The sequence below is a fragment of the Mesitornis unicolor genome, unplaced genomic scaffold, assembly GCF_000695765.1.
Source record: "Mesitornis unicolor isolate BGI_N332 unplaced genomic scaffold, ASM69576v1 scaffold4208, whole genome shotgun sequence".
In the NCBI taxonomy this organism is placed as follows: domain Eukaryota; kingdom Metazoa; phylum Chordata; class Aves; order Mesitornithiformes; family Mesitornithidae; genus Mesitornis; species Mesitornis unicolor.
Window position 1 is genome coordinate 135,637 of NW_010202395.1, and position 13,867 is coordinate 149,503.

The 13,867-nt window shown below is 36.5% G+C and overlaps 1 protein-coding gene across 1 annotated transcript in view; it reads left to right on the top strand.

Annotated features, from left to right (window-relative positions):
* TDRD3 (tudor domain containing 3) overlaps nt 1–12,045 on the top strand; it is a gene marked incomplete at its 3' end in the record, with an annotated part of 32,211 nt that extends 20,166 nt beyond the window's left edge. The window contains exon 10 of the mRNA XM_010190373.1: nt 11,188–12,045. Within this exon, the coding sequence (XP_010188675.1) occupies nt 11,188–12,045 (858 nt within the window). The remainder of the gene's footprint in view (nt 1–11,187) is intronic.
* Between the last annotated feature and the right edge of the window lie 1,822 nt (nt 12,046–13,867).

Below are 13,867 nucleotides of genomic sequence, written 5' to 3' on the forward strand. Positions count from 1 at the left end.
CCCTCTGTGTGGAGGGGTAAAAAATCCTTTTGGCTGCTGAAAAATGTTAAACAACTATCTTCTCCTGGTTTTCCTGTTTAATAACTGTGAGGACTGAGGGAAAGGTAGGATTTTAGAAAGAGAGAAGCCAAATAATCCCACAGACTTAGTGCATATGCAAAAGATCTGATTTTTTTTCTTTAATGTCCTTTTAGTTACTTTTCTTTCTTAAGAAGCCATACAAGAATGTGGGCAGTGGATCAGAATGTCTGTTTAGGTCTAAATCATTCAGTACTTTGCGAACTTTAACAGGCAGATACATAAAGAGAAAGATGAGGGAACTCCATACATCCTGTGGTCTCTAGAGGCTGCTGCAATATTAAAGTAGAACTTGCGGTAAGCTGAGTAATAAATGGAGATTATTTTTTCTTTTGGGAAACACCTTGGAGGTGTTTCAGTGGCCAAGATGAAATGAAAATATCTGCTTCCATTATTTAACATGAAGGTTTTGTGATGGAGCTGTAATTTTTTTTCTCCATATAAAATGACGCTTTTCATAAAGGCTGAAAAAAAGATCATGCTAGTTTATATGAACTGTTCGATGTTTTGGAGTATTCTAAAGAATAAGTGCATTTAAGGAATGACTGCATTTGTTTTTTTTAAGTTCCAAAATAGTCTTTGTTGACTGTTAATAGTAGACTCTTACTTTCTGTATTTTCTGGACTTGGGATTTAAAAAAAAACAACTAATAATACAAAAGGTAATGTGGAAAAAGTGAAAAACAAGCTTGCAGTAAATGAAAGTAAACAGATTGCCCTGCTGTGAGAAAGGTATGAATGGCTGTAATGTCAGTAGACTCCTGCATCTGAAATAAAAGTAAAATATCCACTTTCTTGAGTGAGAGATCTTTTCTTGAATGCATTATTCTTTTTTGTAGCTTACATGTATTAAAAATGTGTAAATATTTGTCTTTTTTTGTAATAGCAGTGAATGTAAGGTTAGTTGTGTTTGAGAGTCATTATTGAATTAGAAATGAAAACATGAAGCCCTGTAGACTCTGTCAGTACATCAGAACGCCAGTTTTCTCTGAGAATTATTCAGACTCTCGGCTTTCCATTAAAGGTGTGTGTCACAGAGCATCACAAAGCCAAACCAGACAGGCTGACACACTTGAAACAGGATTTATTTATAGCAACTGATAACTAACTCAAATTTAACCCTATCCTAACAGAAACCACTTTGAAACTGACAGACATTAACAGTCCACTGGTTCAAGGTCCTGGTTGCAAATCAATACCACACTCAGCTGACTTCAGAGTTCTTAGGCTTTAGGACCGATGGGCCAAACTGCACAGTCACTCACCTGGTAAAGGAAGGGCTCTCAAGAAGTTCCCAACTGAGGGGAGAGTCCCTGACTGCAGACCCGCTGCTCTGAGGAGCAGTGACTAAAATACGCTCTCTGGCCAGACCCATCTGTGCCCTAATCTGATCTGTGGTCAGATATGGTCACGTTAGCCCTCATTGACTGAGGAACCCAACTTCCCCACTTTATACCCAAACTTACAAGAGCCCTAGGGAAAAGTTTTGGCACCACCAGAGTCAGAACTTTTGGCGCTGCTTTTGTTGGGTCTTTTTTGGGCAGGTGCATCTGCCCCAGCATGGCATATTTTTTTCAAGAGTTATGTTTGTTAGATCTTCCAGAGCTTTGAAGCTGCACATTTAGAGTTGCTACTTGCGTAGCAGTGTAGCGTTTTGCATTGATGTGTTGCAATACTTCTTGCAGCCTGTAGCACTTAAAAGTCAGCATATTCAGGTGGAAGGAAACACAGCAGTCTAGAAATTCAGTTCTTGCTGCTGCACAGAGGATGCCTTTATCCAAAAAAGAGGAGGCAGCAGCAAAGAGAAGGGACACATGTTTTGTCACAGAAAACTTGCCTCAGCAGTCTGAGGTATCGTTGCTGCACCTAGGTTGAGTTTCATTCCAACAGTGTCATCTTTGGCCAGCAAAACAAGTTACTTTAAATAGCTAAGTATTGTTTTATAATTTAGATGGGTCTAGGTCTTACTAAAAAACAGTTTGTAGAAACTGAACAAGGAAGTTGTAATAGAGTTCCTTTTCTTACATATGTTGTTTAGTTTGTTTATGGTGAGTAGCCACAAGTTTATGGCTTTCTTTATGTAACAAAGCTGCTTGTAGATTGAAAATTTGTATCATGAGTCTTCACTGTTTTTTGTCAGAAATTTAAAATACTTAAACAAAATACCTTTGAAATGTACAAGCATTCTGCATTAGCTGAAACAATTTTGTAAACTGTTCAGGTAATGGATATAATCACATTTTCAAAAGCATGTGTATTATGCTTCAGATCTATCTTTTGGCAGCTCATTTAGGTTACCAAAGGCAAGTTAGATTTTTACAGTGAAAAAAATGAAAACAATTGTAGTGTATTTCTCTCACATTACAAACACTGATTTTTTTTTTTATAAGTTTTGTGCTTATATTGAGAGATTAGAGAAGGCTTTTATGTGTGACTGAAACATGTTTAAAGGAAAAATAATGTAAATAATCTCTGTGGGATATATGCCTCTCTTACTGGCAGTAATTTTAAAGCAAGTAAGTAGTAGTTATTTACCAAGAATTGTGAAATGAGTGAACTGCTGCTTTTGAAATGGTATTGCCAATTGATAGTGTTTGCTTCGGGGCAGTTTTATGATCTTTTGGGTTTAGTACGTGTTTGTAGCCAACGTACTGTAGTATAATAAAGCCTAGTGTTATGTGAGTGAGGAAATCGGTTATATTAGCATATATACATCAGTTTATAATCTTCAATAATGTGTCTTAAAGATAAATAGGCTTTGCTTTTGTGTATTTTTTTCCCCTCTTAAATAAAAATAAAATGATTCCATAAATGTCAGGAGAAAAATCCGTAATTCTGTAAAAAAACTTTGTGGCGGCTTTATACTTCTACAGTTGTCAAAAGTTCTGGCATATTTTCTAACATAGCACTCAAGTGTTTTTGGTTTTGTGTTGGTTTTTTTTCTTAGCATTTCCTGAATGATCAATATTGAATCTGATTCAGGATTATTATTCCTCAATCATACTTTTCTGGCAAAAAATAGTTGTTAGCTTTTTTAAGAGTTCAGAAGGTGTGCTGACTACTTCTGAATTTTTAAAAATACTTCTTTTTTCCTTCTGAAGAAATAATAACACACGTTCTTGTACTTTGTTATTTGGAAGTCAGTGGGCTTTACAGTGGTCGCAGTTTCATTTTGTTACTTTTTATTTTCCTTACTGAATGTGTCTTGTCCATGAAATTGTGCCTCTGTTTCTATGCCAGCTTTCATTTTTATCTTGCAGAGTCTTACTTCAAATGGGTTTTTCAAGGAGTACATAGGCATATGCTGAATTGCAGGCTTTTTGTTTCTTGAAAGTGCTTCTTTCCTTTGCCAATTTTGAGAAACCTGTGCAGTCTGATGAATTCAAACACATCTTAAAAATCACTTATAGGAAGTGTTATTTTTCTGCCATTTTTATGCATCAGTGGTTGTAAACAGTGTTTTTTAAAATCTTAATTATTAGTTGTCTTGGGTTCTGTGCAAGCTGTGGTGATGTGTTATCTGTATCTGCAGAGCGATGATGTATCTGCAGTGATTATGCTTACTGCTGTGAACTCTTTCATCATGAAGTCGTCTGCATCCAAGCGTTTGCAGAAAACGGCATACATATTACTAGCACCTTTTAAATTTCATTTGCTTCTGTCAGCTGTTGGCACTAGAGACATGTAGTTCTCCCTTAGTTTTAAAAGTCAGGAATGAAAGACACATTGAGGAAATTGCTACAAACAACTCAAATATGTAATCTTACATAGCCAAGAATAAGGTTTCTTCATTGATTTTTCTGGCTAATACTAAGGAGAGCCCAGGCAGGCTGCTTTTTCTGCCTTTATGTGTACAGCCTCCACTGACTGTAAAGGAAGATTGATTGTTCTGCAGTGCTTCTGGCCCTTGCTGTCCCATATGGTCTCTAAAATCCTAGTTTATTTTTCAGATGTTCAGAGATATGGCCTTTGTGTAGGGATAGTGGTTACAATAAATGAGCACACACACCCCCCCCCAGTTACCCTTATGCTTATGATCAGGAGCATATGATTACCTGGAATGGCCATATTTATCATTATCATAAGCATTAAGCTTCTGTACCTTTCAGACAGATTGTAATTTCTTCTGAATTACTGAGAGTCTATGTAGAAGCAAAAACAAAAGGCAATTTTGTGTAACTGGGATAAATATTTTTTAATTCTGTGCCGCACCACATTTCTTCAAAAACCACTTATGTGATCTGGGGAGAAAGTTTCTGAGAAGAGTTTTCTTTTCAAGCACACAGCAGATTGATTTGCTTTTCTCTGTGCATCCCTCCGTGTTTTTCTTATCTGGTGTTTCTGATTGCACCTGAAACCACAGTACTGTGCAGAATTTCAAAATTCACTTCTGGATTTGCAGTAACCAGGCAAGGTGGCTCCATCTGTGAACAGGAACTGCAGAACAGTTGTTTAATTTGTTATCTTTCATTTAGTTTGTTTTCATAGCTGGATTTAGACCAAGCTGAAAAATATTTCTGAATTGAAATAGCTTTGTATTTTGTTTAGGAGGTACTTCTGTTCCTTTTTAGAGATAAGACAGCACATTAAGCTTTTTGTTGTTGGGTTGGTTGTTTGTTTTTAAAGTACAAAGTAGTTATAAGAAAGTAAGATGTTAGTCTTTTGCTCTGTAGGTGTTGTCCTGTGAGGTTTTTAATGTGTCATCTCCTTTTCTCAGAGTTAATGAAATAATTTTAAGTAATTACAGCTGTCAAAAATATTAAATACCTGACTCCATGTTCTGCCAGTTCTTTAAATGTAAAACAAAGCATATAGTAAACTTGTTTTATTTAAATGAAATGCAAAGAATTAAACCAAACAAACCCTTAGTTTTATACTGCAGATTTATTTATAACTGTGAATGGTTGGTGACACCTTTAAAAATAATTCTATGTTGAAATTAAGTAGTCTGAGTTTTGGTAGGAAAGAGAAACCTGCTGACTGTGAGAGATAACGAAAATAGCAGACACAATTGCTGTCAACTGGCTGCCTTTGCTTGCACTTGGATTATTTCAGTTACTGAACACAAAAGATTTTTCCATTAATCTTCTTCTTATTTTTCTTTTGTTATGAAGAACAGTTCATCCATCTTTGCCAGCTTAAATAAGTAAACACAAGGATTATCGGGGACAACAAAACAGAGCCAAGACTCTGACTGTAGAATTAAGAATAATGGACAAAATGCTGAGAACTAGGCATGTTTCAAATATTTTTTCCCTCTCCTTGGTTTTTAGAGACTGAGAACAGGTTGGTGCTACCATCTCCTCAGGGTCCAAAGCCACAAAAGCTTTTCACAGACATCTGTATCTTTGAAAGACTTGAGCAAATACCAACTTTCAAATAATTATTTACTTATTTGTTACTAAATGGGGCAAGTGGTGAGAAACCTAACGATGGTTTTGGTTAGAGCATTGACCCAGGATGTAGAAAGCCTAAACTTTTTCAGTTTCAGGTTGTGCAGAATTGCCTCTTCAGTCCTCCCAAGAGAGAGGCTGTGCTTGGCGTGGACATTTCGCACTCTTTGTGTTAAAATGAACCTCCTGTGCAACAGACGATGATGTTAACGAGATCTCACAGAAAAAGCAAGTGAGAAGTAGCATGTCTGTGTAGCCTGTTCATAGGGCTACTTCAGGAGAAGGGAGAAAGGGGCAGGAAACAGAGACAACAGTTAGCCTTTGCCTGAAATACAAATTTAGACATGCAGTTTTGATTTAAAGGTGATAAATTAATTCTACTCCAAGGTTAATTGTTTTTGCATGAAAAACTAAAACTAAACTGAATTTTCTATACTCAACTTCTAACTGCTGTTTAATATTAGGCCTTTCTTTCCATAGAGAGAGCTATCACAGTTTGTGTTCCCAGCAGCTATTTGTAAGACATAATGGACTTGTATTTTGTCCATCAGCTGTTAGCTGTGTGAATTGAGCTTTCCTAGCCTCTCATCAGAGAGTCTTTTCTCCAGACTGCTTTCTCTCTTTTCTCAACAAACTCATTTATTGGTTTTTTTCAAATATTCATCCCATAACTACAAAACATACTCTTGTAGTGGTTCGGCTGATGCTGTGTAACATCAGTATCACGTGGGCTCCTACCTGATTTTGTTGCAGTTACTCTTTTGTTCTCCACCACCAATGCTGTCTGCAGGACATCAGGGACAAAAAGCAGCGCTGGCAGTGTAGGAGGATTGCAAACAATTGCCTTTGACAGGGTTTTTCTTATTGTCTTATATTAACTCTTCACTCAAGTGTCCCTCAGAAGAAATAGGACTTCAGTGGAGAGTGAGCATTTATAACAACCAGGACACACACCCAAACTCTCCAGAGGAACAGAGCGTTTCTGTGCTTTCAGCGTTGAATTTCTGTCCTACTTAACTGTTTATGCTTGAGGTGGACCAGGATGTGTGATGTGTGGGGTTTTTTATTTTTGTTGTGTTTTTGGGTTCTTTTTAGATGGTAACATATTGTTTGGATAATTTGGGGCCAGTACATCTTGTCTAATTTTAAAAGTTACTTTTCTTGTTTTAGCCAGTTATGATTTATATATTCCCAAAGGTTTGAAATAAGTTGGTAATGCAATAGAATTTAATTAAAAATTAGTTGCTTCATTTCTTGGTCACGTAATTTATTTGAATATCTGCAGGCTAGAGAACTTTTGAGGGGAAAACAGTCTGATGTTTTGGAGTTAAAGGGATTTGTTAACATTTAGAATTTACCATTTAGTAGCAGTGTTTTCAACAAACACAGTGCCTATTGACAGTAAGGGCTCCGAACTGTGAAACAGTCATGTTTATTATGTGACTTTACTTCTAAAAATTGAATTTCTGTCAGTGTTAATTGTGAATATCAAGAAAACCAAGCTTGTTTTTGTTGTAGCATGATGTTAGCAGTGGTGACACATTAGAAGAATTTTTTTAAATTTTGTCAGTAACTTGTCTTTAAATATGTCAGAGAAAAATGTAGTAAATTTAATATATTAAGAGTAATAAAAAATTACCAATTTTTGTTTCAGTCCTTTAATCCTGTAAATCTAAGTTTGTAGTGAATGCAATGGCAGAATGTTTGGGGTTTTTTTGCCACTTCGTTATTAATATCATCATCCTCCTGAGCTGTTATTTAATTTGTTTCAACAGAAACATGAACTCATGGTCCAGTTCCTCAGTGTTACTACATTTCAGAAAGAATTATATTAATATTTATGTAGCTTGACAAAGTTCTCGTGGAACAGGAATTTTACTCCATGACGTGAAGTTTGTGCAAACGAGTTACTGATTTTTTTTAATCTTTTGTCCAATACAAAATAGAACATGCCCTGGGGGTAGGTACAAAGACATGTTTTCATAAAGCTGCATAAAAATATAATTCAAGTCGGAAAAAGAAACCCATATCATTGCCCCCAGTCTGGGAAGGGCTGCTTTGAGCCTTTTGAGTTTGACCACGTTATTAAACATGACAAAATCCACAGGAGAGAGCTACAGGAAACTGTACTAATTAAATTCCATTGTGCGTGGAGGACTGCTTTTTAAATTGCGTTGTCTGGGATTTCCAGCTGCAGCAGGTCCTGCTGCTTTCTTGTAAGCAAGGGAATGTGATTGGTTCTCTGTGGACTTCTTGGGTGATCACATACAAAAACTAAAATGAGTAAAGTAACTGAGGGATGGTTTCAAGCTGAGAAACACTAGTCGTCATCTTAAAACTACCCAGCAGATGACAAAAGCCTTGTCAGTAATTATTAGATGGATTTTTTTCCAGACCGTGTTCCCAAATGTCCAGTTACAATGATGATGACTGGGCTGATGCATCTCACTGTTTGACAGAATAGCATACCAAATCTTCTTGTTAAATGCCAAATTAATGTTTGTTTGTTACTGCCCTGCAGGGACTATTACTTTTCTGGGAACGTTAGCTAATGGTGTGATGGAGGTGGGGCAAGAAGCAAGGAACAGCAGCTGCAATAGACAATCTGTGAACGACATCCCCGATTGCTTAACTTTTTCCATTAAAGAAGCTTTAGATTCCCTTCAGTTTGTTGGTGATTGGGCCAGACGGCACAAGTTAATAAAGAACCCGTAATATTCTCATCTCTAGTTTTTTTTTCATGGACTACTGTTGACAAAGTAACATTTACAGTTATTTGGCAGTTTCCATTTGTGAATGGGTTGTGCTCGAACGTTAAGCAGTTGGTTAAGATGTCCTGCTCAGTCAAGGCTGTTATGTATGATGTAGTCTCCTGGGAAGCTTTTAGTGCAAAAACTCCCATTTTCTTAGAAGACATCAGTTTACTTTTTTATTAACATTATTTAAGGTTAGAGTAAAAGAATGTCAGATACTTTGTGAGCAGCTTTTACATTTCACAGCAAGTAGACATAGAAAACAGGTGCTTATATTCACCATTTTGAAATAATCTAGTATCTTTCCATGCTAACATTTAGTATTATTTTAATTTTCCCATGCTATTTAAAAAATTTTTATAACTGAAAGTTTGTAAAAAATTTAAACTCAGCTTGTTGCTTTTGTATTGTGATCACATTATGTTGAGTTGAAAAAATTTATCATCCAACAGTCCTGCTTTTGCTACTGGTATATTGCAAATTTGTTGTTAAAACAGATCTGCAACAGATGGCCTTTTCTATTAATGTACTGGTAAAATTCCTGTTGCTTGAAAGCAGGAGATGTTAGGAAGAATTCCTATTTAACTTAGCTCTGGAGTTATTCATGCTCCATTCATGCAATGTTTAAATGTGTTGCTGTTTGTTCTTAGCAGTTACTCTGTTTTGAATGTCAGTGCTTCTTTGTGGAGCAGTGGGTTACAAAACTAAACGAGACTTCTTAACGTCTCATTATAGAGGTAATTCTTGTTAAGTGGATGAACAGCATTTGAGTTCTGAATTCTTTCTTTCCAGATTCTGAGGGTTAATACTGCCTTTCTAAAGACAGAAAATAGTCTCACATGAGAATGCTTGTAACTTTTATTGAGAAGCAGGTCAAAAAGATGGAAGAAGGGTAGAAACAGAAGATCTCTGCAGCTGTGTGACAGAAGTACTTTGCTCAGAGATCTACTATAGCCAGATTTTTTTGGAGTCTAATAAAACTAACTGTTTTCATTAAGGGTCCTAGACAATAGCTAAAACAACTCTTTCTATGTTATAAAGTTGAATAGAAATGTATCTGTTTCAGTTTTTCCTCAAGACTTTAATTAAAGTATTATAACGGTTCTGCATACTGTCCCCAAAGATAGTTCTTGCAATTGTACAGAGTCCTTGTATGTACTAGATGCTTTCTGAGATGACTACCCATCTCAGCTCAGAAAATGTTTCTTCATTCAGAAAAAGGTCAAAGGACAGCTCTCGAGAGGAAATACTTAAATTATAAGTCAGTCATAAAATCCTGCTAACTAGCAGAATATTAACATGCCCAATACAGTCTTTAACCCATTTCTGCTTTTACCATTGGAACAACTTTCCCCTGTGTAAGTGACTTTGTTTAATGAATCTTACATTTTAATTTTAACTCTTACCATGTAGCAAGTAGTGATGCAAATGGTACATTTGTTGTCAGTTATCAGCATTCATTGTTGCAAGTGGTAACATGTGAACTGAAATTCTTAGTTTTTCATTCCCATAGGCGTGTATTCAGGGCTAGGCAGTAAAAAGCCCGAGTGCATAGTCCCAGCAGGTCTGTGTGCACGTACACAATATATATGTGGCCAGCTGCCATGAATGGACAGAGGCAAGAGAATGACACCTTTGCAGGCACCCATATGACACAAAATTGTTCATATAAACATGAATCACTCTTTATGCATTCTTCTTCTATCGCATTCAAAGTCTGCCAGCAGATCTCATACCCAGCCACCCACATACACACACTCACATGGGTCTGTACTGGCCCCTAGACCCTTCACCTCTGGTACCCACCTCAGATGTCTCTTGTCCAACTTTGCTGGCTAGCACAACCTGAAGCCTGCAGGAGAGTTACATGAGTGTACTTGAGTAGGTCTGTCCAGTATCTGAGTCCAGACCTGTGGTCTCTCTGGTATTCAGCTGCCAAGTCTTTTTTGTCCCACGGCTTATCCTGTCTCAAGTTCACCAGCAGGTTCAAAAACATTTTCCCTCACACACATGCAATAGGGAACTTAATCACACAGAAAATTTTTGGAAACAGAATTTAATAAGGAGATGAGACAGGTTACCATGATCACATGCAGGAGTTGGCCTAGCAAATGTATTGACCAGGAGCCTGCTTACTTGCAACTGTCCTGTTTAATCTCACTCCTTCTTTATGTTCTCATGTGTGTTCCTCCTGGATTCATCTTGATCTTTCCCCACTTTGGCTCTTCACATCCTATTAAGAATTCCGTGTTAGCCTAAAAAAAGTGTAATTTCATAAAAGATTTCACAATTCGCCTCCTTCCCAGCAGCCCATAGCAAGTTTGGTCTTTCTCATGAGATCCATGATAATCTTATTTTTCTTCTCATCAGTTAGAGTTCTGGTTAAATCCCTTGAAGGCAATGGTTGAGCAGTTCCTGTTATGGCTCATTGATCAGAATCTCCAGGGTTCTGGACTTTGTTACTGTTCCTGTTATCTATGATTTGTCAGCTGTGTTCATTTTATCACTTCTATTTCTTGCGTTTGTCTTTTATGCTGAATAGCTGTTAACAGGTTATTTTTACAGAAAGTTTCAATTCAGCTTAAAAGTATTCCTATTTTCTCCTCATTTTCCTCCCTATTCCTTTCTCCATGTTGGAATTCTATTTTTCTGTTTTATTTGCTGCTGTTCAAGTGAGTTCTTGATGTCCATAGGGAGAAATTTATGCCCAGCTTTTCTCATGCTGGTAGGTGGTTTGGTTCTAAATACAGATTCTAAATACTGTGTGTTTTCCAGTTACTAGGAATTGCAGTTCAAATGTCTCTGCTAAGTTTTCTGTGTACCATTTCATTTCTGTGTCACAAATGTAAATATTGCATAGTTTTCTAAATCATACTGTTGCTTTATCAGTTAGTCTGAAATGCTGTTTCTAAAATATATTTGTGTAACACATGTTAATAATTGAAATAATTCTTTTCTTTGTAGAACCAAAATTGCAATTTCAGCCACCACATCAAGTGCAGCACAGAGTTATGAATACAGAACAGAATGGCATCAAAGAGAATCATTCAAGACACATTTCTCGCAATGACATGAGACAACCAAGGAATGAGAAACCCCCTCGTTTTCAAAGGGATATTCACAATTCAAGGCAGGCTTTGGAAAGTGGAGGGTTACCAAGAAACAGAGGTCCTGAAAGGCACAGCTCTTTAGATCATTGGACAGATGAAAAAAATAAAAGTGACAGACATTATCCTAGAAATGATAGGCCAAAGGATTTGGGTTATCCCATAGCCACCCACCAGAGTGACATTACTTTCAAAAAAAGGGATAGCAATATGCAGAACAGAGTAGGAAAAGGGGTGTCTTTCTCAGAATTCAAGGAAAACTCTGCTGCTTCAGATACTACAGACAACAATAACCAGAAACGTGGGAAAAGGGACAACCAAATGCACAATTCTGAAAATTTTTGTGATAGGAAAGCACGAACAATAAGTAATGAAGCCTTTATGGTAAAAAGTGAGCAACATTTTGGTGTTAATAATGATTACCAAAATCCTGGTAGAACTGATAATTTTAATGCTGTACCAAATGGAGATACTGAGCATCATCAGAAAGGAAGACGAGTAGGACCTATCAAATCATCAGGACCCCCTACGATCCCATCTTTTGATGATAAAATGCTGTATTACAACACCGGTCCCAAAAGGAGATCTGGGCCCATCAAACCAGAGAAAATATTAGAACCATCAATTCACACGGAGTACGGAAAAAGTTGGAGACCAGGGGATGAATGTTTTGCTCTTTATTGGGAAGACAACAAGGTATGCCTTTGCCAAAGAAGTACATCAAATTGTACCTCTCATATTTTCTTATTAAATGTGACAGATTTAGCATGCTAGCACAGAGACACGGGGCTTTGTTTATAGCCATATAGTGTGCTTCTTGGCTAGCTTCTTGTTTTTTGGGGTTTTTTTTGTGTGTTTTTTTAACGAGTTATGTTGATTGTATTCATTGTGTAAAACTTTAAAGGCTTAAGTTATCTTGAAGGTGATTGTTTCTCTCATTTAGGTGGAGTTTAGGATGACTAAGCTCCTAACTGAAGCATTTGACTTAAGTGCCAAAAATTTGAAGGGATGAATATGAGTCTAGGTGCCCATATTCTTTTCCAGGGAACAAGAAACAGGATCCTGTGCTGTCTAGAATAGTCTGCAGTGGTAGATGGGCACTGCCTTTTTCTAGAATAAGTCATTGTGCAACCCTTACTGGTACAAGGGAAAGCCAAAGTCTGCAGGACTGGGGCTGTTTCAAAAGGCTCTCTCTTTTATTTCGAGCATCTCAGAAAGGAAACGGCAGAAGACTTATTTTTTGTTATGACTAGTAGACTATTACCTGAAGAGTTTGTGGAAGAAATAAGATATGCTGCGTGATAGTTTTGTTTTACTGATTTTTAGAAGTTTAAATACCTCCTCTTGAGCTGTTTTTTCTGTTAATAAGATTTCTCTTGTGGTAAGATACTTTCCTTTCGTCTTCTCCTCCTTTGCTCAAAAAGCTTTAGGCTATTTTCTTGAGTTTGTTATTATCTATTCAGGAGTTCTGTGTCACTCTTCTTGGGTAGTTTCTTCAGGTTTTCACCCTATCTGATAATTGGAGAACTGCCTTAAATATTACTGTTCTTTGAATAGATTTTATTCCTACAATTTTCTGGGTTTTGTTGTTGTTTATTTTATCCTATTTAAGATTTTTTTTCCTCTTTCGTCTTTTTTACAGGAAGTCGATAGTGTTAGCAGGGCAGCATGACTTTATTTTTCTCTTTTGTTTGTATGACTAAAAAGGCATGCAGAGTTTTTGGTAGTGGCAACATATGATTTTGTAGTGAGTTGACTCTCAGAAACAGGAATATTTAACTTGGGTTGATGGATTACTGTGAAATATAATGGCATATTATAAAGTTGTCCCCTATTCTGAGAAGGAAATTTGCATTACTGTGAGATGAGTTCTTGAAATTCTGGAAAGTATGAGACTTGCCAAATAAGTAGATATGAGGTACTCCCAGGCTGTTACCTTGAAAGTGTTCATCATGTTAGAAGGAAGGGGGGGTTGAGGGTTACTGGGTTTTATGGTAGCTATAATAAATGCTACTGCTCACCTCTAGGATAACTTTGAAATGTGGTGATAAAATACAGTACTGAGCTTAACCATGTTAGGAGGCAGTGATTTCTTTGTGTTCAATAAGAGAAAAGCGATTGAGTAGCTTCAAGAAAGTTGATCTTTGTCTACATAAATGTCAAAAAAATCAAGTTTTATGTTTTAAAAAAGGACTTTTTGAAGGAGCAGTTTTATCATATTTTATCCTATTTTATATACGTTAAGAATAGGCATATATCAGTATATGCAGTGTATATAGCTGACAGGCACTTACTGATACGTGTATTTTAAGAAAAGAAGTCTTACAGTAACACTTCAGTATACAGCAGCATTTCTGTTAGTGATGAGTTTATTCTGCTTTCAGAGAAATGAAGTCTTAAATGTTCAGTCTAATTTCATAAGATGCAAATTTTCTTAATGAGTATTCTAAATACATTCTACCATGTCCTTGCAGTCTAACATATGGAATTTTAATACATCTGGTTAGATATCTGGTAGAAATCTTATTCAAAATATA